This window comes from Phaethon lepturus, unplaced genomic scaffold (assembly GCF_000687285.1).
Source record: "Phaethon lepturus isolate BGI_N335 unplaced genomic scaffold, ASM68728v1 scaffold6688, whole genome shotgun sequence".
In the NCBI taxonomy this organism is placed as follows: Eukaryota; Metazoa; Chordata; class Aves; order Phaethontiformes; family Phaethontidae; genus Phaethon; species Phaethon lepturus.
In genome coordinates this window covers 27316-54175 of record NW_010555442.1, presented here as the reverse complement: position 1 = coordinate 54175, position 26860 = coordinate 27316, and the positions used below count along the sequence as shown (strand labels likewise).

Sequence of the window (26860 nt, the reverse complement as noted above, 5' to 3'; positions counted from 1 at the left end):
CAGGGAGCAGCAGGCAGGGAGGACCGGGGACTGGCCGGAGCAATCTCACCCCGCTGCTGGGTTAAGGCTGCTGCGAGCGCGTTTGGGAACCTCACCTAGAGCAGACCCAGAACATCGGCGCAGGTCTCGGGAGGGCTCTCTGGGGGCAGGGGGCTGCTGGGGCAGCACGCGGACTCCATCTTTCCCTTCTTTCTTTCAGAGAACACAAGGCACCAACATGTCTGCCTTTACTGCAATATGACGGCAGAGGAATGCAAAGCCGAAAGCAAAAAACGTCTCCAGCACTGGCAGCTCCAAGGCTGATACGCTGCCTTCTGTGACAGCTCTAACAATTTTGGTTAAATCACACAGCACTTGCTTAGCAGCTGGACGTGGCTCCTGCTGCCTCATCCGACTGCTGGCAGTCAAACTGGCCAATATCCAATGTTATTGTTATCAACGGCTACTTGGGGACCCAGCTCCAGTAAACATGGTGTTACCAGGTTCCTTTGGTGGGCAAGTGCTCACGCTACAGGAATTACTGCAAGTGTCACGAGCCAAGCAGGCCTTGCAGAGCAACACTCCCTCATCGTCAGGGAGCATCATCCAGCAGCCCTTATCAGACCCACCCTGGCAGAACAGAGTCACATTATTTTGCAAAAAAGAGTCACCTATTTTGCACCTAAAAAAAAAAATTCTTTTCCTTTGGAAAGGGGTGTGACTGGCCTTACTCCCTCCCAGCTATATTCAGGTTTGATCACAGCATCGCTACAGCCATCAGCTGCTGCTGGCTTGGAGAAAGAGCTGGCAGATGTGCCCACATGCTGGGGACATCTCCCCATTTCTGAAGCTTCTCAGTACGTGGAAATGCTTATGTACTTGGAGAGGACTCACTGAGTCCGGACAGCAGAAGGGCCAGCCGTCTCCCACAACATTTGCCAGCTGCTGGCTCACCCCACAAACTGTATACTGTGCCAAGGCTCTTAAAATCGCAAACGGAATTGAAACGTTTTCACTCAACTTAAAAATCCAATGGAGTCTGGAGCTGGTGAGGGAGCTGTGCAACAAAGAGCAGAGTGGATACCCACGGGCAGGGAGAAAAGACAAGGGGCATTTGCAAGTGCCCACTGACTCAAGTCCCAGGGGAAATGAAGCAGCGCAGCTATTTACAGACATGTCAGTAACTATCACGTCGTAACTAAACCAACAGCCTGTGCAGAGCTAACCATCTACCCACAGTTTTAAGAAAAAGTGGGAACATTAATTCCTGTAATTATAGCCCCCTGAACTTGGGAGGGGGAAAGGAGTGAGCAATTTTTCAAGAGACCTATTTACAGACCTAACACACACCTCGGAGGATCGGGAAAAGTTAACAACCACCACAACTCCACAGAGCAATGCTGTCAGAAGTGCCTGCGGTCTGAGACGCAAACACCCAGCCTCGGGTCACGCCAGCTCAGACTGCACTGGCTCCTGCGCAGAAATGTCCTCCCGGGGCACCGCTCTTTGCTGCTGCCCTCAGCCCCCCATGCCTCACCAACACAGCAAACTGGGCAGCTCTGACCAACCCTCGTCCCTGCGGGGAGCTCCGTGCACTTGCCAAAAGCACTCAGACCGGAGACATGCCTCTGCCCTCTCTTCAGCCTCACAAGGTATTTAAACGAACTATGCCATCCCATTTCACTATGTTACGTAACTTGGGGGCTTGCACACACTTTGTTGCACCACGCAGATCTCATCCATACTCTTCTTTCCAGCTCGATGAAGTAACTAGCTCTGCTACAAGGACAGTGAACTGAAAAGGTCAAATGCTCCAAAACTCAGACTCTTGTGATCCTGCACAGATCAGGATTGGGGCAGACAGGTTTTGCCTTGGACACCACAGTCAGATAACGAGAGCTGTTACCTAGACCAGATGGGCACTGTACCTTTAAGAGAGAGATTTTCCTTTTTTGTTTCCTTGGTGGTAGATAAGAGAGTTCAAAACCCAGTATATTTTAGTATATAAAGCCATAAGGTAAGTAATGAGAATTAAACACAGCCACTGAAATAAAAGTTACATTGACAGCAGCAGACACACAGCTCCCCATGCAGGCACCCTCAGCTTACATGAAACCAAGAGATGCTTTTCAAAGCAGCCCGATGCACAGAAGCGTTTAAAACCCTCAGACAACTTCGAAAATGACCACCACAACTTTTCTCCCTGGGAGAGGGAGGGAAACAACCAACCAGGACAGACTCCCCGGAGCCAGGGCTCAGCCCCAGCAATGGCCACACAGCTGCTCTGCTACCACTGCTCTCCAGAACCACATTCTCCTGGAATTAAGTTATGGCATGCTTTGGAATTAAAGTGGTTTGCAAAATCACTATAATTCTGCTCAGCAGTAACTCCTGTGACATAATCTTACCATGGCAAATGGATTTCTTGCAGACCAAGAAAACCCCACACCCAGATGGCACTGCTTCCTCCAATTCACTGTTTGTTTTGGAGTGTGAGCAGGTGCTGCTGGAAGGCACAGAGAAGCTCTGCTCCAGCACCAGCAGAGGAACCCAGATTAAAAAAAAAGCTAATTTGGTCACTTTGCCACAGCCTGGACACCTTTGCTGGCACTGCAGCAGCAGCAGCACTCGATCCACAGCTTGGTTTCATCTGGGAAGGGGTACTCATCCCATGGGAAACAGGCTGACACTTCAGCCAGAAGACAGGCACGGCCATGCTGAGCAGGTCTGCAGAGGGAAGATGAGGTCCTGCACAGCCCACGGGCACGCCAGCTCCCTGCTGCGTGCTCATCCCCACTCACCGCCATGTACGGCCGGCACCCTGCATCCCGCGTTTTGGCAATGGAGTCCACAAGCTGTCCACTAATGCCAAAGTCACAGAGTTTAATATTTCCATTTCTGTCCAGAAGAATATTGGAAGGTTTGATGTCTGCAAGGGAAAGAAATTTAAACTGGTAACTCAATGGCTGGAATTTCAATTTCAGGAACAGCAGCTGCAGAGAAGTGACACCGACAGCGCCGTGCAATCGCTGTGTCCCTTGGCATGGGGCGGGCAGGCGGCAAGTGGATGTGCTCACCACCGCTGAGGATCCTGAGCAGATGGAGCCAGCCCCAAAGATGCCACGTGCCCAGAGGCAGAACCAGACACCCAACCACCTTGAAGTCATGCTTTTATCGAAAACCACTGAATGAAGAAGCAATGAAACAGCCACTGGAGACACACTTGTGCAAAACCTGTACTCACACTCACGGTAATACACATGCTAATTACACTTTGACCTGAAGCAAAGGCCACTTAAAATCCTTGCAATCATTTTTGTAGACATGAAGAAAAGACATGAACTCACCTCTGTGAATGATTTTCAAGTTTTCTTTTAAGTGGTTTAGTGCTTTCACAGTCTAGGAAAGAAAAACAGATGAAAAATAAGCAAATGTTCTAAGATTCTTGTGATTATTAAACTTTTGGATCTCCAAGAAGGGGGGAAAAAAACCATTTAGTATGTTAAGATATCAATGCTGCAATACGCTATGTAACAAGAGCATTTTTCTCCCAATCTTTATTGCAAACAGAAAGAGATATAAGAGAGGGTATGTGCTTAAGTAAATACATACCACTTGTTGTAACCTGGAAAGATCACACTCTGGGAGAGAGGACCGAGAAGTGAAGTCAAGCAATTTCTGATGTTGATTTCAAGCCCCATACTGTACTTTTTCAGTAGGCAACGACTGTTCCCATTCCACTGGCTGAGCAGCAAGCAGAGGTGATTTAACCATTCACCATTAAAGGGAAGAGACACTTACGGAGTCTGATTTCAGAAAAAACCCTGAAAGTTCACCATTTTAGTTCATTTCACTTCTACTGAAAAGATCATTGAAACCAATGTCCAAGAGACTGCCTTGAAGATGATGGTAAGAGGGTGTTTGTGTTGCGCTGCAAAGCACTCTGAAGCTGTGTGACTGTAAGGATGAAGTCTAGCACCAAGGAACAACTCCTAAAAGACTGGACCTTGCTGCTCACACAACCCTGTGTTCAAGTGTTTAGGTAGTTAAAAGTTAAAAGTGTTAAGGTAGTTAAAAGCTCTCGCAGGCTCTGGGGCAGCTGAAGTGCTGTCTCCTCCTTGCTGCCCACCTTGCTCCTCCACTGCAGGTTGCTGCTCCGGCAGCAGAAGCTGTACATGTCTGAACAGCAAAGCTGATTTTTAGGCAGGCCCATAGTGGAATGAGACCAGATGGCCTCCTTGGACCTGAGCTTCAGCAAAAGAAAGCCTGCTGGACTTAGTGGCTGAATGTTGGTTTAAATCTGAGTTGACCCTGCCAGAAGCTTCTGCCCCCACCCTCAAGCAGGTGAAGCAGAAGCTCACAGATCTTCAACCCGGGGTAAAAAGAGCGCCGACACGAAATGAAGGGTGGTTGGCGGAGCACACCAAGCTGTGAGCTGCAGCACGTACCCCACCTGCACATGATGAGGCTACCAGGGCAGCGTGCATGTAGACCTACCGGACCTGAAGGCCCTCAAGGTCTAAGGTACTCAGGGCCAGTATTCTCATACCAGAGTTATTAAATGCTGTTCCTCATTTGTTTTCTAGAGAAAGGTGGACAGAAACAAATCTCAGACCACAAGTTCTAGTCAGAACCTGTCTCAGTTCCTAAAGCCAGTCTGTGCAGAGGACCTCTCTCTGGAGCTGCTGGGGCTGGTCTGCCTTCAGGTGCAATGTGAAGGAAGGAGAGCAGTGTTCAACAAGCAGTCCACGACCTCCTGCACAGCACAGCTGGGCTTCACATGCCCACATCTGTTGTGTGTCATGGATCAGGTATGGAAAATTTTAGTTTACTCAGTCCACTCCTCACCCCCAGGTCAGAAACATCCGAGGTGCTCATTTCCCTGGCTAGAAGTTAAAGCTTTGGTGCACTTTCACAGCATGATGTCTGCACAGGGTAAGTACAGAAATTGCCTTTGAGGGCTTAAAAAATCATCTCAAGTCTCTGCCCAAATTATCTTCATTGGGTAAACACCTTGTAAGGTCTATCTGAGCCAAAATGTGGGCCAGCGTGTCTCCAACACACTGCAAACCCTAGAAGAAAGAAAGGATCTCCTTTTCTTCCCTCCACAGAATTACATATAACTCCAAGCAGACTACCCTAGAAAGATAGACCTTACCCAGCCATCACTTGTCTATGCCTCAAGCCTTGCTTTGGCCGGTAACAGATTCAGTTGGTTGGTGGTAAGACAATGCATCCCATGGGCTACAGAACAGCCACTGGCTGCCTTTGATAGGATTTGCAGTCTTGGCTATAATCATCTAAATATGTGGCAGTGCCTGAGCTGTCAAGGCAGTCTGTTAGCTGTCAGAAGAGGCAGCAGATCCAGGTAGGCTCAACATTTTATAAAGAGCCTTTTGGGAGCCTTTCCACACGGCTACTAGAGGCTTCTCTGGACTGCAGTGGCCCAGAGTCCCCTGCAGAAAGCCAACGGACCTGCCAGATCTTAGGGCAGCAGCACGACAGAGATTTTGGGATACCTTTCAACACCGCTTCCTCCACAGCCCAAAACCAAAAGTTTGCTTTGCAGGGCCAAAACTTGTCCTTGCATTTAGACAATGAAGAGTTCATTTTGGCACAGCCAAGGATAATTTACAGGGTTCCTTAAAGGGAGACAGTGGGCTCCACATAGCAGGGCTGCACTCAGATACCTTGTGTGGGATTCATCTCACTTCACCACCTAAAGGCACCACGAAACGGGAACTCAGCTCCTGTACAGAGGAGCTTGTATCCCTTGTTCCCTTTACAAACAAGGGAAGGGGAAGCAGCTCATCTGTTTTAGGCACCTTCCTTGGGATGAGACAACCTGTGCCCAGCTTCCACTGGTGCCACCACCCGTGCACATGAAGCAATCCTCGAGGAGGGGGCTGGTGCCTACACTGTCGGTGCTGATGTCCAAGCTGACAGAGAAGGAGGCTGGTCCTGGGGTCTCTTTATAAACTGATTACAGACCCAGAGATCTGCTTTTCCATCGTGCAATATACTATGGGAAAGTCAGAATATACTCAAGGATCATTAAAACCATGGTGAAATACAACAGCAGCAGTTCTGCACACAAATCAACCAGCTTTCTCACAAGTGAGTGAAAGAGATCTGAATTTTTCACATTAGCTTCAAAAACACACACAAAAATACTCACAGCTAAAGTGATTTTGCCTAGGATTTCTTCTGGAATAACATCATCTAATACACTATATACATATTTGTAAAACTTATCAAACGAGGTAGACATGAGCTCCATACAGATCCAACAGTCACCCTGGAAAGAGAAAAAGAGTATGTGTTACTATCAAGCTACAAGAAGAAAGAAAAATGCAGAGAGCATAAAGAGATCCCTTGAATACAATAAAATACATTAGCAGCAACATGCATTTGAAAGGAAAGATGGAATTGATCTTGATCAATTTTAGGAATGGAAGACTTGCCCCTATACACACCTCTCCTCCACTCCATTCACCACCAGAGGAATCTAGCTGACCAGCTTAGACCTGACGTTACATTTTAGATGCCTGAACCTAGATGAATCCACATCTCAAAAACTTTAGCTCTCCAGAAGGCTGCAGGCATAGTGAGACATGAGCATGCACAATAAGACTAAAAAAAAAAAAAAAATCTGTTCAGTTTATGACAACCCTGCAGAGGATTGAAGACATTTCACACAACGTTCAGAGATAGTATCTAAGCAAGACAAAATTAAAATAAGCCCAAGTATGTGGGGGGTTTTGTTGATTTGTATCTTATAGTTAAACAATATAAATGCAGAAAATTGTAAAACATAATAGCAACTGTGTTAAACCAAGCTAAGCTTAACTATTATAGGAGAATATCATGCCTTTATCAAATTGTCTCCTGAGATCTGTAAATGCTCACAATGGATTCTCTGGGGATGAGAAATGGATCCCCACAACCTAAAAGGACTTCATCTTTTGTTTTAGTATGTATCTACCATGGACAGCTTAGCCATGGATTGATCTTGGTTACTTCAATTTTTTTGAACATTTTATCTCCAGTTGAGGACGACAGAAGGCTTTGCATGAGCTATTTCTGTAGACTCTCATGCACTTCAGGCAACTCTTCATTGCTAAAAATACTAAAACACTAGAACTAGACCTGTCCTCACCAGATACTCATACTCTCATGAGCATTAAAATTGCATTAGCTGTCAAAAGCTAGGTACAGAACCGAGTTGATTAGTCTGGATGTCTCATCCTGGCTAAATACCACCCAAAGCACTTGAGTAAGGACCAGCAGCTTGTGCAAGGTAGTGCTGCCCTGGCCTGGTTGGGCGGTTCAGAGCATGGGATGCCTGTCTGGTTATGACTAAGCTGCACACCCCCATGATATAAGAAGCAACAAATAGAAAAGAAACTTGAGTAATTACCCTATAGAAGGTAAATTTTTCCCAACCAGACAAAACACAAACCAGGAAAACTCTATGTTAATACACAGAAATGGAATTAGGAAAAAGACCTAGGGCATGGACATGCTGGAACTGTGGCAAAGCCCCGTGCTCCCATCCCACACATCCAAGTCTCTCCCTTTTGAAGCAATCTCTCTGTGCTCATGAGAGCCAAGAGCAATTCCTGAGTTATAGTTAGATGATGGAAAAGCTTGTAGAGCCACAAGTTTTAAAGCCAAAAGGGCTTTTCTACCACTCAGAATGACCTCCTGTGAAACACAAGCCAAGGAACTGCATCTGCTAAGATGCCTCCAGTCCAATACTTGGTTTAGTCGGAACAGAAGAGCCCAGCAAAGGTGTTGTCAAACACTGCACATCATTGGTATCAGCGGAGGTAGCGGTGCCACCCAGCTTGGTCCTGGGCTGCTGACACACATGCAAGGTCATTTTCAGCAATACAGACAAAACTACCAGGAAGTGTTCCATGTCCCACCAGCGTTACGGATGCCGCTGCTTCAGTGACAGCAAATCCATCACTGTCTCCTGCCAAAGGAGGGATACTGCCTTCACGAGGAATAGAAGAGGAATAGAATAGAATAGCACAGGACTATTTCAGTTGGGAAGGACCTACAATGATCATCTAGTCCAACTGCCTGACCACTGCAGGGCCGACCAAAAGCTACAGCATGTTATTAAGGGCATTGTCCAAATGCCTCTCAAACACTGACAGGCTTGGGGCATCGATCACCCTCTTGGTAAAGAAATGCTTCCTAATGTCCTGTCTAAACCTCCTCTGATGCAGCTTTGAACCATTCACACATCCTGTCCCTGGATCCCAGGGAGAAGAGGTCAGCACCTCCCTCTCCACATCCTCTCCTCAGGAAGCTGTAGAGAGCCATGAGGTTGCTCCTCAGCCTCCTTTTCTCCAAATTAGACAAGCCCAAAGTCCTCAGCCGCTCCTGATAGGACATTCCTTCCAGCCCTTTCACCAGCGTTGTTGCCCTCCTCTGGGCGCATTCAAGGACCTTCACATCCTTCTTAAATGGTGGGGCCCAGACCTGCACACAGTGCTCAAGGTAAGGCTGCGCTAACACCAAACACAGCGGGATCATCACCTCTTTTGACTGGCTGGTTGTAATAGAGAGAGCCTCTCCCTTCTAAGAAGGAGGGACGTGCTTTCCTAGTGAAAGGCTGAACCGGTGGTGGGGAAGACGACTGTGGGTTCAGAACCACAGGAAGCCCCATTTTATGCTGCTCATTTGGCACCAGGATTTTTACATCAGCACAAGGAAGAGCAGGAGCTAATGTCACTCACTCAAGGGAAATGGCTGCTACAAGTCTAAGTCCAGAAAACATGCATTTCACCCCAAACAAAGCAGATGGGACTGACTGAAAAGGTGCTGTGCTGGACACAGAAGCAGAGACATCATGGTGAAAGAGGCAAGCACAGCGCAGCAGGAAAGAAGACACGACTGGTGTTTCAGAAGGCATGGAGAAAGGTGACCTTAGGCTGCTAGAGAGTGAAAGACTGGCTATGGATGAATTTGGCTGAGGACCTGTTCAGACTTAAACTGCAGAAATTAAACTAGGCAACATATGCAGAAAATTTCCCTTTTCAGCACTGGCAACAAATGCAAAGTGCAGTTGAGGCACCTCCATATCATTGAGAGTGCCTCAGAGAAAACAACATGGATCCAGCACTAGTGATGTGCACCAGGCAAGTGAAACTGGAACCATGCCAGTGAAATCAAGTGAAACTGGAACCACACCAAACCCTTGCAAGCCATCTATAAGTGAAAGCAAACATGGACTTTTCTACTGGCTGCAGGATCATTCAAAACATTGCTTCTGTTTTGACCAGTTTTATACAAAAAATTGGTACTGCACTGTATTCCCGTGTTATTGTACTGAGACTGCAGGGGATTGGATTTGTTCAAGAATACCAGAATATTACTGACCACCCGCAGCCTTGTATTTATGTCCAATTGCACCGATATTGTGCATGTCTTCAGTCGCCCGGGTTATAACAGCTGGTGTTTGTGCAGCAAAAGCAAACTGAAGTGAAAAACAGGCAACCTTATTAGAGCCATTACTGTAACAACAGCTTTGCAATATACTTGGTGCATCTGCAAGGTTAGGATGTGTGCGTTACCGAATGCTCAAACAAGTGCAATAAATTGTTATCCAATGTTAATTTAAGCATTAAAAAAAACCTGTACGTGATCAAAAGCACCAGGAAAGACTTGGTTTACTTGGTTTCCTGAAGTATATGCCATACAGAAATCCTGGATGTGGGCATTTATTGATCTGGTAATATAAAAATCTGCCTGATCAACATGAATTCATGTCAGCAAGATCAATGAAAAAAGATGACAGATCTTTGCAGTCATGCATTCATTAAGGCTGGTGGCAAGATTCAAAATTCTACAGGTTCTTATCTCTTTCTGGGACTTGAAAGGACTTACCTATTGGCTAAGTTGATGAATTTTACTGAGAACAAAAACATGACTGGCAGGGATGACTGGATACCGGTCACCCAGCGACCCTTCTGATCAAATACAAAAAATTGCTGATGTGCATGGGAAAGTTCTGCTTCATTGTGAATTGTGAGGACAAAAACATCTTAATGAAAGTTTCTCTTTAATTTATACTCTTAGATTGATTTCCAATTATAAAATGATGAAAGAAACATTTTAATTTTCTCTTTCCATTAGAGCTACTCTTCCAAAGAATATATTTTTGTCCTTATTGGGTATTAAAATTACCAGATGCTAATACACATCTTGTAGGCATTCCAAAAAATGTCCACGAACACCCTGTGCATTTCATTCAAAATACTGTTCCCCATCTCCAGAACATAGACTAAAACTGCTTAACCAGCAACTGGGATGCTTCAACTTCTCAATGCAGAGTCCCAAGATCCCAGCTGACAACCGAACACGTCACAAAGATGGCACCCAGCTGGAACGCAGCTTGGTGGAAAAGGACCTGGGAGCCCTGGTGGACACCAAGTTGAACATGAGCCAGCAATGTGCCGTTGCTGCAGAGAAGGCTAACAGTACTCGGAGCTGCAGTAGGCAAAGCATTGCCAGCAGATCAAGGGAGGTGATCCTTCCCCTCAACTCAGCACTGGCGAGGCCAAACCTGGAGCGCTGTGTCTAGTGCCAAGTCCCCCGGTACAAGAGAGACACAGTCATACTGGAGATACTCCAGTAAAGGGCCACTAAGATGACTGAGGGGCTGAAGCATCCCTCCCAAGAGGAAAGGCTGAGAGAGCTGGGACTGTGCAGCCTGGAGAAGAGAAGGCTCAGAGGGGTCTCATCGATATATATAAATACCTGAAGGGAGCGTGTGTAGAGGACAAAGCCAGGCTCTATCCAGTGGTGCCGAGTGACAGGACCAGACCCAATGGGCACAAACTGAAACAAAGGAGGCTGCCTCTGAACAGCAGGAAACACTTTTTCACTGAGAGAGCACTGGCGCAGGTTGCCTAGGGATGCTGTGAATCACAGAATCATTAAGGTTGGAAAAGACCTTTAAGATCATCAAGTACAATCATCAACCCAACACCACCATGCCCACTAAACCATATACTAAAGTGCCACGTCTATGCGTTTTTTGAATACTAAGTCTCCATCCTTGGAGATACTCAAAAGCTATTTGGACATGGTCCTGGGCAAGCAGCCCTAGGTGTCCCTGCTTGAGCATAGGAGTTGGACAAGGTAACTTCCAGAGGTGCCTTCCAACATCCACCATTCTGTGATATCAATACTGAAGGCTTATCACATTAGCGCACTGCAGGGAGTGGCCAACTTTTTATGCAAGTTGCAACCACACTAATGAGAGAAAATGAAGAATGTCATCACCTTCATCACATATCCCTATGTGACACAGAGGACACTTTTCCTATGGAGTGGGGACTGATCACAGGGACAGAGGTCTTGAGTGATACCAACACAGCCAAAGATTTCCATAGAACTAGGGGGTTGTGCATCAATAGCAAAGAAAGCAAACACCTTGTATCAACTGACCAGGGATACCTCTGCAATTTACACAAACGTCAGCACTGTGTTACTGACACATCCATACCAGCTCTTCTCTCGTACCAGCAGAAGCTCCCCACAGGCTAATTTACCTGGCTTCCCAGGCATGTTTTGCAACTTGCCGTGAATTTTTCATTGAATAATTTCATCAACTAGTGAGCTTGTTCATTTAAACTTGTCTCAGCTACACTTGCACCATATCGGAGTCACTGTTGAGATCCCAAGTCAGACAAGGCTTTTTTTTTTTTTTTTCCCCTCTTTTCCTCTTGAAAAGTAACAGGAGCAGTTACTTTGAAAGAGCAATCAGTGTGGTCATGATAACTAACCAAACATTCCCAGCCTTACAGGTACTGTCTCAAACTAGATTAGCCATAAAGCTTCCATCAGACATGCAAGAGAAGATTTTTTTTCCTCAGACCTAAAAACCCTCCAAACCACAACACTCAGGAAAAGCTTCAGGGTTGCTCAGTGCAGTCCTATGGCTCAGCTCAACACTCCTCATTCAAGTAAAATGTTTGCAGAAATCCTAGCAATCATCTTTCTTCCTCCCCCACCTTGCAAGTACTAGTTTGACAGGTAACAGACAGACGAGTAACCAGATCCTCTTCAACACAGCATCTCTGATGACTGATGTGAAAAGCTCTGTGCACATTTTACAGGAGTCAGGGCTCTCAATGGCACTGTATGAAAAAACCAACTGGTTTCATGGGGTCAGGGCAAACTTCATGGAGTTCAGCAAGGCTAAGTGCAAGATCCTGCACCTGAGTTGGGGCATTCACCAGTATAAATAAGGACAGAAGGATGAGTGGATTGAGAGCAGCCCTAACGAGAAGGACTTGGTACTGGTGGATGAAAAGCTGGACATGAGCCAACAATGTGTGCTCATAGACCAGAGAGCCAACCCTATCCTCGGCTGCATCACAAAAAGCACAGCTAGCAGGTCGAGGGAGAGGATTCTGCCCCTCTACTCTGCTCTGGCGAGACCCCCCCTGCAGTGCTGCATCCAGCTCTGGAACCCTCGGCACAGGAAAGACATGGACCTGTTGGAGGGGGTCCAGAGGAGGCCACAAAAATGGTGACCCCAGGCTGAGAGAATGAAGGTTGTTCAGCCTGGAGAAGAGAAGGCTCTGGGGAATAAGGTCTGCCCTCTTTCAGTATATAAAGGGGGCTTACAAGAAGAATGGAGAAAGACTTTTTACCAAGGCCTGTAGTGATAGGACATGGGGCAACGGCTTTAAGCTGAAATAGGGTAGATTTAGCTTGGACATGAAAAAAAAAGACATCTTTTACAATGAGGGTGGAGAGACACTGGAACAGGTTGCCCAGAGAAGTTGTGGATGTCCCATTCCTGGAAGTGTTCAAGGTCAGGTTGGACAGGGCTCTGAGCAATCTGATCTAGTTGAAGTTGTCCTTGCTCATTTGCAGGGGAGTTGGACTTGATGATTTTCAAATGTCCCTTCCAACCCAAACCATTCTATGGTTCAATGATTTTATGATTCATCAGCCATCAAATCCCTTCCATAACCAGTGTAACCAGGAATATAACCAGTGGTATAACCACCCCTTCTGCACTTTCCTCCAGGCCTTTCTCTTTCAGATTCTCTTCATTCTCCAGCCTTTGCTACCTGCATCTTCCTTTTCTGTTAAGCAGTCAGGCTACGGACCATTTCAAATGCCACATATTACAATGTCAGTGCTCAGGGATTCTTTCTGTTCTTGAAAGAAAAGGTTGATTTTTTTCTACCTGGGGTTGTTAGAAAACCAATAGAACAGTCCACTCAACAGCTGCACTAGCAGAATGAAGGTTGCTGTAACATCACGGGGAGGTGCAACACAGTGATGTTAAGGTCACAGCTTCATCAGTGACAGCAGGAGTGAGCAGAGCACTGTCCCACGGAGGACCTGACTTTAGCGCATGCACTGCCTGGCGTCACTGCAATGAAGCCTCTTACTCCGTGCAAAGGCTGAAACGCTGTCTTCTACTTTTTCAGCATTGTTCCTGTTTCATTAAACAGGCAATTTAATTTGATCCAGTGGGTGACAATAAACTCAAGCAAAGTCCCATACCCAGCAATCAACTTGTAGTTTTTATATTGTTACACATTACCTTATCTACACAAACATAAATAACAGAATCACACCTCTCATGATTAAAGAACAAGAAGCAAATAATATGTGTTAAGATGCTGCCTGCAAGCAGGACCAGTACCCAGAGAAGACTTTCCCTATCAGAAAATGCTTGCTGAACAAGTGAGACAGAATACAACTCGAGAAAAAGATTTCTGTTATATTTTTTGCCTTTCCAAATCAAACTTTTCATACTTGTAGAGGCTGCCACAGTAACTTGCCTATTTACAGTTACTTTCCTGATTGCAAGCTGGGATACTTGTCTGTCTTCAAAACAAGTCCTTACACAGTTTTGTCCAATTTGGTTTAGCACTCCCACTCCCCAAACTGTCATGATTTAAGAGCTTAGCTCTGCTTCTCCACATCAACAGCATTCTCCTGGAAAGGCTACCTGCCTTTCAAAACAGCCCAGCTGCCCTGCTGCTGTTCCTGAAGCTGCTACAATCTTCTTGCCAATGATCGGATTGTGAGAGCCACCTACTCAACATTTAAGCTCCTCTAAAGAGGCTCAGATTGAAGTCTTTCACCTTTTGGGAACAGGCAGAAGACTTCCCATCTGTACCTCCATCCATCTCCAAAGAATCTGAATCCCGGCTCAGAGCAGGCAGTCCCAGAAGGGTCTGCCTTTTGGAACTTACTTCCTTACTGTTCCAGCATTTCAAGGTGAAAAAAGGACTTTGTTTCTCTATGCTTTTCTGCAGGACTTCCCGAGAGAGGTTCAGTCTTTAGCAATGTCCCATGAGCTCTTATACTCCAGGGAATGGTGCAGCAGTGACCCGGTTCGTTCACAGTTCTTTGGGAACAGATCTGCTAAGCAGAGTGGGGGGTGAGACAGGTTCAAACACACTGGTGAAATTCTTTTTTTCCCTTTCTGCGCTTCTCTGTTGTCATGGTTTCCTAGCTTTAAAAGGTGTAATTAATATTAGAACATGTAATTAATATGACTAGACAGAAAACCTTATCCAAGCATACCAGCTCACCCTTTGAGGTACATGACTTGGAACATCACCTTGGCAGTAACGGACCGAGAAGAGCGGAAGGTTGCTTTCATCTCAGAAGCAAATACCACTGATGCCGAGGCCGGTGGGAAAAGGGTATTCTAGGGCCCAACGCGATATAACCCAGAGTGACCTTACTGAAACCTTTCCCACACAGAGCATGCAAGGAACCCTGCCTGGCTGCAGGACAGCATTTTTGGACAAGACAAAGGGTACAGCAGAAGCCAGGCTGACATTTGGGTGCTGATCAAGGTAAGTTTTTATATTATTTATACTTACATCCTGGGATGTGCCTAGAGCTGCAGAGCAGTGACAGGCTTGCACAGCTCTGAACATGTTGCTCATTAGCATCTGGCAAGACACTGTCTTGCCCAGAGACATTTCTTCACACCAGCTGACAGCCTTATCATTTGTATTTCAGCAAAGCTGGAAATTTTCAGCCAAGGCTGAGGCTCCACACTTGGTAGGAGCTTGTACTGTGTGAATATGGACAACACCTCCTGGCCCAAAATGGCTTCATGTTTAAACAGGTAAGAAAAAGCAGAGCATGGGAAAAGGAAGGACTATTATTCTTATGTTAGAGACTGAGACTTAAATCCAGAGGAGTGACCTGGCAAAGTGACAGAGGCAGACTCTCTAGAAGCAGGAATTGAATATTCAGTCCCAGTTTTGGACTTTAACTGTAACACTCTCTAACAGTCCCCCAGTAAAGCTCCACAAGACTCTGCAAAGGCTGTTATGCCTGATAATATTCAAAGATGACGAGTGGCCAGTAGGTCTCTGTTTTCCTTCTTCCCTTGAGTAGATGTACTCAATTTGTGCTGAAGTAGTGGAAAACAGGCAAGACTCCCTGTCTATCCCTTGATACTGTGCCAGCTTCAACAGCACAGCAATTACAGGAGAAGAAATAACCCACACCTGCAGAAGAGATGCAGGAGCTGCTGCTCTCTGGAGGAAGGGGATGGAGTAGTCAGGTTCTGACATTCACCTTCTCCAAAACTCTTGTTCTTGCAAATGGACCAAATGCTTGCAAACCCGTGCTGCTCACCTGTGCTACATTCCTCTTCTCGTGCCTGTACTGAACAGACTCAGCTCAGCCTGATGACTGGCCTCCAGCCATGGCGTAAGGCTGTCCGGGCTGCATGGAGAAGGCCAGCTTCCCAACTGTTTTTACTGGTCATCTGAAGCTGGATAGCAATGGGAGTGCCTGGGCAAAGTACAAGGAGATAGAAGGATACCTTCTGTGGCCTTGCAGCATAATACCTACCCTAAATTACAGTATGTAGATGCTAAAATAGTCAAAAACATGCAGTAATTAATATCATATGCCTGGCCATGAACACCTAAAGTATGTCAGGATTAAGTGTGGTCAGCTGACACAGCTTTCAATGCTCTAATTCTGTTCTTCACTTGGAAGCACTCATGGAACATCACATTGAATAACCCACTCCACAGCACACGGTATCTGTGTGCATAAAAGAGCAAAACAAAATTACAGCACCTAGGCTAGCTATTGCAGATATTGCTCCTTTCAAGAACAGTCATGTAATTTTGGTCTCTGTCCCAAAAGGACAGAGTAGAACTGGAAAAGATGCAGAGAACAGCAAGAAAAATGATCAAAGGTCTGGAAGCAGTTCCATGTATGACACAAGCTGGTGCCAGGCCAGGTAAGACATGACAGAGGGGGAATATGGCACCTGTCCATAAAATCCTCAGTGGTCTGGAGAGGATGGATAAAGATCAACTGTTTACCACCTCTTCAAATGCAAAAACTAGGGGAACCACTCAACACCACAGGATGAAAATTCAAACTGAGTCAAGTTGACGGGCCTTCAAACAAGGGGTAGACAACCAAGGGAAGTGCCTCTCAAGGAGCACCATGGATGCAAAAAACATACATGTATTCAAGGGGAAACTGAACACTTTCAAGGACAAGAAATCCAGTAGGAATCACTGAGCACAAAGACAGCAGATCTAGCTCAGAAGACTCTCAGCTGCATACAACTGAAGGCTGTGGTGAAGTATCATACACGCTTCTGCAAGCAGATCCTGTAGGCCATTGCCAGAGACAGAACATCCCACTAGGAGTTTTGGTCTGACCCAGCACAGTTGCCATTGTTTTCTTATATATCTGCAGGCACAAACCACTTGAAGACAGATGCATGTTAATCCGGGCTCTGACGCAGCCTGGCTACATCCGTACATACATACATCAGATAGCTTTATGGGGAGCTGCGACTACTACCACAGCATTCACCTTCATGACAAGGACACAGGTCCTCTATACAATCGCATCTCACAGCCACCAACATAAACCGCACTTGCGTCCAAGCGCTGTGCTGCAGAGCTGCACCCAGCCTGGCAACACACACTCTGCGTGGGGGAGTCACAGATCCAGAGCTCATCAAGACAGAAGAAAAGCAGGAAAGAGGGAGAGACTGAAATATGCAATGAGACATAACAGTGAATGGGAATAGCACGTATGTGCTCAGCAGCACCCGGACGTCTGGGTCTCCTGGTTAAATACCCTTGATTAAAAGTGGGGAGCTATGATACCTAACAGAAATTAACTTTCTCCTCCTTATTGCAAGTTGGCAACTGCAAAGAAAAAAAAAAAGTAAAACCCAAACTGTTCTATGAATGAAGCAAGTTTGGAGTGCCCACCTCTCTGAAGAGCGCGCCATAAAACTGAACAATATACGGGCAGTCACTGCTTCGCATTACTACATCAAGGTCCATCAGAAGCTGCTTCTGTTCTTTTTCATCCACTGTCGACCGAATTCTCTGAAAGAAGAAGAGTGGCAGAGACTTTATCACTTACATGCCATTACTGTATCCTCAGACCCGCTTCTGGAGAAATGTGCCAGGGAACCCAAACCCAAGGCTGAGCAGGCAATCCCAAAGGCATGCTTAAACACACTCTAGAGAATTAAGCTGTGTTCTCAAATAAGAAATATAACTAAAAATCCCTAAAGCCATTTAATTCAGACTATAAAATCCCCAGTCCTCTCATGAGCATCAACATTTTCAGATGAAATGTCAGAATGCAATTAAAGAGCAGAGATTTCATTGGTTTTCAGTGTTACCGCAGAACAACATATTCAGGCTTTCATTTTAAAAAAAAATTCCCACACAGTTCTTAGCCATGTTGGATGGGGCTCAAAGGCTGTTTTGAAATTTAACCAAGGAATATTATCTTTAAAATTTCTAAGACAAGCACAGAAGACAAAAAGGCTCCTTCCACCATGGCTGGCACAGTGAAAAGGGACCATCACATAACAAAGGGAACACATTGTTCTGGTAACGCTAATGGTGGGCAACGGTTCTGTGAGCTCTTCTCATAAAACTAACAACTCTTTACCTAGTACTGGCCTATGGAACATTAACACTATATAAAAAATTATATATATGTGTGTGTGTATAGATATCTATATATATACACACGCATAGGTATATATAAAATATCTACCATGTATATAAAGAGATATATGTATATACACAGTATACTTCATATATATACTATACATAAAGAAAAGTCTCATTTGGACTTGAAAAGAACAACGCAAGTTTGAAAATAGAAAACAGTACATGTGCAAACATGAAGCTTGTTAAATGAAAGATGGGGAAGACCATCCAGTTTTTCATGGTATTTTACAGATGTATTTAACATCTTGCACTAAGTAATGCATTCCCTGAATCACAGGTAAGGAAAATTGTGATCCTCAAGGTGTGACTCATGTTGAAAAATCATTTAAAAAAAGGTGAAAAAATTTGGCAAGAAGTCCAAACAGAGGTAGCCTGGACCCTCCTCGACGAAAAAAGCTACTTGGCTATCAAAGAAAGAACAGTTATTCCAGGTTGTGGGAAAAATCTGCAAGATACCAGCACCCACTTCCATCAACACTACTGCCCAATGAGCAACTGCTGGTGGCATCAAGACCACACAATTAGCAAGCACAAGGCTAAGTATATGAAGGTACTTTCAAGGTTGGCCATTCATATTGCAGCATTTGAGAAACAGTGCATGATTATGTACCTTAAAGCTATTTTTGTGATGACCCACACAAAATGAGGACAATATCAACATTATAATTTTCCTTACCTTTGGTGTATCCTGATATTTTGGTATTTCACCACTTGTTCTTAATGTTCTAGTAGCTCTAGTTTGGCCTAGACCAGTAATTGTCATGTTCCTATTGCCCTTTTCCCTCCCAGTGAATTGTAGAGTACTTGGGAAAACTGGCAAGAAACTTGCCCAGCACACCCACGATCTGTAACATCCACACCCTGCGATGCCTGCGATGAGTGGGTGGGATTGAGTAGTCACAAACAGAGCAAGAAGATGGCTCAACGGACTAGTAAAGAAAACTAAAAAGCTTCACCTCTAGGTCACTGGTTCAAGTCTGTTTCACAGAAGTTCAGACACGTCACTGAAGGAAGCCAGACTAGTTTGGTTATTTCTTCGTCTTACATCTACATCATATAAGGCTCTACAACCCCTGCTGAGATATCAAAGGCTGAGCAGATCTAATGTCTCTTTCTATGTGGCACACCGTCAGCACTGTGTGAAACGATAACGCCATTGCTCAGACCTCAATAGAAGACGATGGGTGCCAAAGCCACCATGGTGGGACCTATGAGGAATAGTTTAGTCTCTTACTGAGATGCTACCCACTCCCCTCTGAAAAGTTCACCTCCGATGAGGAGCGATATCAGAAGCAGCTTTTCTCCATATTGTAACTCACATCTCCCTTCTGTGCCAACTCCACATCTGTCTCCAGAAGTCTCTCTCCTGGTCAACCGGGAGCCTCCCCAGCCCCCCTCTGCATTCCGCTTGCATCTGCACGACCCTGTCACATCCATCCCTGCAGTGTGCTCCTCAAACACCACAACTTCTCCTGAAAGCATTCTCCTCCCACCTCTGACATTTTCTTTTCTGCTGTTACTTCTCCAACTCTAGAAAGCATGTGAAATAATTTGTATAGAGGAGGCAATTTTAACAGCATCCCAGCACAACACCAAACCCAAAGATTTCTCCTTTTCCCAAATACAATCTCCCCAGGGAAGAAGAGAAAGAGCAGGCAGAGGACCCAGAGGGCAGACAGTGGGTCGGCTACAGGGCAGAGCGTCCAGACAGACACGGGAGACAAAGGAGAACTCCCTGAGTTGTGAGACACCACAGTGCTGTCCTGTGTACAGGGCTTGCACGTGTCCTCAGCAGAAAGCACAGCGGTGCTTGATGGTGGCACCGGAAGGCTGGTGCTCCCAGGGGACGGCAGGGACTGAGGACGCCAAACACCGTAAGACGCCAGCATGGACTCCCCAACAGACACTGCTTCAGGGGATGAAGGTGATGCAAGATTGGAAGGTCTCCTACAAGAGTGCTGGAGACTGGTGATTGGCAAATTCAAGAGGAGGAGGAAAACTATCAGGAGCAGCACGCAGCACAGTGCTGAGCTGGGGTCAGGCCAGGCTGGAAGAGATGGCTTTGTTTAGCTGGAGCACACCAGGGAGTCTGCTGCAGGCCAGTGGTCCCAATTCACCAGCTAAGGAATGAGGGCTCACCAGTGAAATAAGGAAGAAACAGCAAAAGGTGACTGAAGTCAACAGCAGCCGCTACCCAAATAGTACACGAGCCATAATGACGATCTGCTACCTAACTCCAAGGCAGAGTGCAAGACACTGCAGCACCTACCAGACAGACTCCCCCAAGAGCATGGGAGAAGGCAGGGAAGGAAGGCGCAAGGTGAGGCAGCAGCCTGAAGACACCATTTAAGACAAGGATGAACAGGTCTGACTTAGCTTCAGCTCTTACATCTCTCAGCCTGGTCACTCTACTGCATGTAGTCACTAACATGGCCAAACAAGCCACATATGGAAAAAGTGTTTTTTGTCACAGAGGCTTATGGAAAATCTCTTTTTTAACAGTTCATTTTTTGGCCTCAAACTGCATCAAATCCTCCAGGAGAAAATTCTCCAGTCCTTTTAACACAAACATCAGTTAGCACAAAGCGTCCTGATATCAGGAACGACAGCTCTGAAAAGCTACGCCCTGCGCAGCATCAACAGCAGAAGAATAAGCTATGCTGGGGATTGGACCACTCTCAAACTTAAAACCAGGCGGATCCCAGAAACTGGACCCAAAACAGAAGAGACATCACACAGCCTCAATAAACACACAAAAGGATCCAGGTGCAGTGGGTAGCAACCATTTAAAAAAAGAAAAGGAAAGAAAAGAAAAAAAAGCTATAAACACCAAACTGAAAACTCCCTGAGTTGTGAGACACCACAGTGCTGTCCTGCGCACAGGGCTCACACACGTCCTCAGCAGAAAGCACAGCAGTGCTTGACGGTGTCACCGGAAAGCTGGTGCTCCCAGGGGACGGCAGGGACTGAGGACACCAAACCAGCAGAAAGAAGGGGGTTTGTTCACTTGCTGCTGAGGACAAGAATATTTAAAACATTTGAAACACTTGAAACCCATCTGAAACACATTTACTGCTGACAGAAGTACGTCAGGTCTTCCGCTGATCACAACTTGTTTTCCGCCTCCTGTAAAGGTTCTTGCTCCCTCTCAACATTTCCTTTTAGCCCTTACTCATTCACTCCTTTCCCAGTGTACTACTAGCAGGGCTTGGAGCACTGGTTTCCCCAACTCTCAGCCAGCTACTCAAACGGATGAGTGAAACAGAAAATTCTGCTCAATAAACCACTAGGAGTCAATTTGGGAGAGGGTACCTAATCATGCGAAGAATGGGAACGATGATTTGCAATAAAGCCAGCTTGGAAAAAGTCCCAAGACTTCCCTTCACAAGTCACATGGGAAATCAGAAGGACAGAGAAATTTGCCCCTTGACTGAGCTTAATATGGCAATGTGTCATTTTGGTGGGCTTTTATGGGCTATCAGGCATCCAGGTAAGGATGGAGAGATTATGGGAGGTATAAAATGAATGTTAAATTTCTGCTCTCAGGGATATTTGATACTTAGCAACCTATTTCAGCTGTAAGGCTGCCATCAGAGAAAACCTGTGAAAGCCAAAGTCACGAACATCTGTTTTAAAGCTACAGATGAGAGAGTAAGCACTGACTACAAGGCAAAATGATGTGAAAGAGGCACTGTGCTCTGAACAAGAAATGGCTCTACAGCTTACTTGCTTCTCCAGGAAGACGACGGATCTTTTATGGACACCTCATCTGTTTGGCATCCTACTGAATTTTATGTATCTCTGAACAGTGCCTTGGCCAGCTTCTCCCATTACCCAGTTCATCTCGAAATTGCTTCTGATTTTCTTAGAACAAGTTTAGAGCAGAAGAAGTGGAAGACCACTTGTAGTCTGGTCAAAAATACTGCTAGACAACAAAAAAACAGCAACAACATCTGGGGGTGCTAGCTGGAACTCTAGACTAGGCAATACTGCAGAGCAGGACTGAATCAGCTAGGCTGATTTACACAATAGATATGGGAAGATACAGAAAATTCTGGTATATGGCTGAAAAATCGCTACATCCTTTGGGGTAGGGGAAAACCGAACACAAGGACTGTGGACAAAAATTGCCCTCTCCCCAGCTGGCTTTCTCTCCTAGCTGTAACTATTTCAGACAGAAAAATAATTCAGTTTAAAAGAGGTGCAGGATGTTTCCATGGGGCTGTGACAAGAAGCTTGAAGGTCAACCAAAGCACAAACCACTCTACTCGTCTCCTGATGGTGTATTTTTCAGCCAGTTGAACTGACTGAAAAGTTGGCAGAAGCTGCTAATACCGAATTCCAAACGTCAGAGGCGCTCCCTGCTGCAGGGCAGAAAGGGCCTGCCCGGCCCCCCAGGGCGAGGGGTCCGGAGGGGAGAGGAGCGGGAGGCAGAGGGCTCCCACCAGCCACCTGCGGGCTCAGGACGTCACTGCCGTGCTCCGGCTCCCGACCCGCACAGGCACCGCAGAACAGGTTAAGGGCTGGCTATTTTAAATAGTCACTTATTTGTCTTGTGAACTCTTCAAACAGGAAACTGTCCTAGCCTTCAAGAGGCCTTTTTAAGTACCCTGGCTAACAAAACCCACACCAGCTATTACGTACAGTAGTTCAGTAAAAAGCAGAGCATCCTGCTCCAACAGGGAGAACACTCCCCAGCTTTCATTCCAGTTTGGGCTTTTTTTCATTTATGGTTTTTTATACTGGTCTGGAAAAGCCAAGTATGCCAAAGAACTTTTAAAGTACTTTTTTTGTGTGAACTATCACCAGTGCCAGAGGGAAACCTCAGGACAGAAAGAAACCTCCCAGTTGCTTAGCTTCCCAAGAAAACTACTTCACCCAAATAAAATGGGGCTTCTCAAGGTTCCTCCAATGTTCCAAAGACAGCCCTGTTCCTCAAATTTGCAGTACCCTCGTGCAATAAGAGCTACAACCCCCCAGAGCAGGTGGGACAAGAACACATGGTGATGCTGGAGGGCAAATACAAAAGGGGGCTGGAGAACAGGACATACCATGAAGCCTCTTGGATAAAACCAGGAGTGATGGGCAGTGCAGCAGATCCTGAGAAGGGACCAGGGCTCTCCACAGAGTGAAGAGGCTGGGGAGATTATGCACAAGTCACTTATGAAACACCACAGACTGAGCAAAAACAGACTAAAGAGAAAACAAAAAACCAGAAGCAAAGTCAAAGGACATTGGGTGGAACTGGAAACCAGACCGGGCAATATTGCAGAAAGCTGGTGCCGGTGCTGCAGGCAAATGCCAGACAGGGCAGGGACTTCTTCAAGGAAAACAAGTTGCTCAAAAGAGAAACCTGCCAAGAAGGTGAGGAGTGAACATACAAACCGGCCTTGCAATTGTGACCTTGCACAGACAGAGCTGGCATTGGACAAAATTGGGCTCCTCTCTTTCCCACCTGGAAGACTACTGACCTTATATGCCAACAAATCCTCAGGAAAATGAACAGGTTTTTTTTCAGTGAGAGGAAGACCTCAATGCCAGCTGACCCAGAGTAAAGAGGGATTCTGCATCTCTAGTTGGATCTGAGACAGAAAGGGACCTAATGAATAAGAGGATTGTCTGTTATTAGGATTTGGACAACATAATACAACATTTTCCAGGGGCAAAAATGAGAAAAGTTAGAATACAAATCCTCTGAGTTGGATTTCTCATTCCTTTATCCTCTCCCCCTCTTCCTGATGGCTCTAGGAAGAGGCTCTCTATGGCAGAACAGGTAAGTGATGCAGAAACATTCTGACAAAGGCCACAACTGCCTGCCTCCGAAACCAACCTGCTGCAGCCAGCAGCCTCACAAGTGTGGGGTCCCTGCTCCTGCAGCCCACTCCAGCCTCCAGCCTGTTCCTGAAGAGGCACATAATGTCTTTTTGTTATTTGAATAGACATTCATAGAGGCACAAAACAACAAAGGCTGAAGGAGAGAGAGGAGTAGGACTAGGGATGAGAGCTCATCATCCCAGCCTCTCCCCAACAACAGTCCCCCAGCCAAAGCTTTGCTGCAGCGGTTTCACACCAGTGACACAACAAGGCTCATCTTCCTCCTTCGCCGCTGTCGCTCGAGCACAGATGAAAGCTTTCTGAGTCATCTGCCTGGCAGGTCTGCCCATGCAAGCAGCTAGACACCCTCAATAAAGGTGCCAGGATTATATCTGCCAGGATCCATAAATTGGCTGAGGCCAAAATGCATAAAAGGGAAAAATGAAAGAAAAATGGTTCCTCCACTGCAGATCTCAAGTTATTTCAGTGATATTTCAGCACTCAGGAATTATCTTCTTGCAGTGGTAGAAACACAGACGGGAAGCACAGCACGAGGGCTGTGCTGGGGCAGTCCCGGGGGGCAGCAGGAGCCAGTGTGCTCCGCGGCGCTGGTGCCACACGCACCGAGCAGGGAGAAAGCAGAAGGTTAAGCTAAACCACACTTCAAGGAATCAAAAGACTGTTCCTTGTGCAAAGGCATGACAGGCTAGAAAAAGCCAGAGGAAGGAGCTGCAAACAGGATTTGAGTGTATACTCCAGCAGCCGCACCTGCGCAGCCGGAGGTGAGCAGGGTGAGTGCCCAGAGGCACCAGGCTGCCTCGGCACAGCCGGAGCTGGGATCAGCCGGAGGAAGACTCCAGCTCGCAGGAAAGAGCGTTTCACCCACTCTGTACAATGTAAATGCAGCACGCCTCTAGAACAAAGAGGATTTGAATCTGTCCATGGCAGAAGGGGCCAACAAGCCACAAGGGATGCAGGCTGGTCATGGTGGCTGCAAACCGGACTTGGACTTCCCAGGAGCGGGGCAGGAGGGTATCCGAGTGTGCTGGAAATTTGCAACAGAGGTAGTGGAAATTTGGCATTGGTGGAGAAGGATAGAGGAGCAGCTGGAGGAGGCTCCCATACCAATTTTCAATGCATCTCATTAGCAGCTTCTGGAGCCATCTCTGTTTCACTCCTCAGTACAGAGCAGCCAACGACTTTTGGCTTGCGGCCTCCACAAAGCTATTTCCTACTGCTGAACGTCCTTCCAAGGATGATGTGCCTGCTGCACTGATATTGCTCTTGGGGAAGCACAGGAGAGGGACAGCAGCACCACCAAATAAGCAGAGACACTGGTTTCACGATCCAGGTAGTTGCAGGGCAGCGTTCCTGCTCCCCTGCACACAGCATGGTGCCACACCACCGAGTTGCAAGCACATGTCATTGAGATCGTAGTCAAGACCTCAAATCACCAGACTGATGCTTTTTCTTCTCAAACCACCATCCCCCTTCTAAACTTTTTCTTACAGAAGGTCTTTATGCTGAAGGAGAAGAAAACAAGTTAAGTTCCTGCCTGTAGAACAAGGAGAGACTGTGGGGAGCAGTTCAGTTTCCTTGAACGCAGGTGGGGAGCTGTGGCTTCAGAAGGCAACAGCTCTGCAAGCCGTCAGGACACCACAGGCTAGAGGGAGACAGAGAGAGAGCAGGAGGTAGACAGCCCCAAACACAGATGGCCCACAGGGCAGACTTAGATACAGCAGGAGCAGGGACATTAATGCACAACCTCAGATGCCCCAAAAGCAACAGCAATCTGAGAAAGAAAAGGCTGAGTGGTCTAGGATGAACCAGTCACTAGTCCGAGCTCAGCCCTGTCCTGAAATCTAATCTCAAATAACTGCACCATCCAAGCTGTGGAATAGCTGCTGCTGCCTTAGAGACCTTGCTTACTGTTCCACCCACAGGTCTTCCTTTGCTCAGTTTTGTGTTTTATGCCCACTGGGAAAAACACAACAGTCCCTGACCAGCAACACTTTAGAAATTATGTTGTTTCCCAGACCCTCCAACCTTCCTTCTCTTTTCCACTGTAAATCTATCAGGCTTTATTTGTTTAAAAGTGATCCCCCAAGCCCACCCCCCAAGGTTCAGACCACCTCTCTTCCCTTGGGAAAGCCTGAGCAACAGGCTGTGCAATTTCATCTCCAACTGTGTGCTTCAAGAGCATAGCATTGGTGCCTTCTGCCTCCCAGATGGGAGCTGTACCTCCATCATGGACCCTCGATGTTGACAAGATTATCCTACGATGCTGAACACCCCTTGTGCAAACACAGTCTGGGACAACAGAATATCTGTGCCAGCAGACGCGTCTCCTCCTCGATGACGTTAGCTAATCCAACAAAGCGCTCTTCTCAGCACAGCTGTACGCACTGCAGAGCTTCAGATAACAAAGCCACTCAGCCTTTTTCTTACCCAGCGCTATCATGATTATAGTAGTATAACTACAGTTACCCAGGTCAACACACCCTGGGTTTGAGAAGCTGCGGGTGCCCAGGCATCATTTTACTACATCAGCAGTTTTCAACCTGTCATCTGCGAACTCCATCTACAAGTTCCACCAAAGGCAACTAATAGAAGCAAGCCTTTAGCTATAGGCAGCCTCTAGCTACACTGGAGACTCTTAGGGATTCAAAAACCAGGTTGAAACACCACTGCACAGTGATCCAAAACATGCAGAGACCTGGCCAGCGATACCACCGCTGTGAGGAAGTCAGTACTCACTGGAGGAAATCAAAGGATGGTAGTTACTCCAGTAACCTGACACACTGGAGACAAGTATGAATTATATTCACAGCAGCTGGGGCGGCGACATGTCTACCTGGCACGTGAGACCAGCTGGAGTGAACATTTCCAGATCAGACCGGGGAATATACCAAAGAAGACAGAGACAGTGGAAAAGAGAGCAACACCACATAGCTCACTTCTACTGTGCCATGGGAGCACTTACAGTTGATATCATCAAGATAGTTAAAATACTGATGCCATTAGCTACCAGCCAG

The 26860-nt window shown here is 46.4% G+C and overlaps 1 protein-coding gene across 1 annotated transcript in view; it reads right to left on the bottom strand.

The window, feature by feature from the left end:
- Positions 1-2780: 2780 nt before the first annotated feature.
- LOC104624711 (dual specificity mitogen-activated protein kinase kinase 4-like) overlaps positions 2781-26860 on the bottom strand; it is a gene marked incomplete at both ends in the record, with an annotated part of 43685 nt that continues 19605 nt past the window's right edge. The window contains 4 exon segments of the mRNA XM_010292150.1: positions 2781-2908; positions 3327-3378; positions 6158-6277; positions 17250-17369. Of these exon segments, the coding sequence (XP_010290452.1) occupies positions 2781-2908; positions 3327-3378; positions 6158-6277; positions 17250-17369 (420 nt within the window).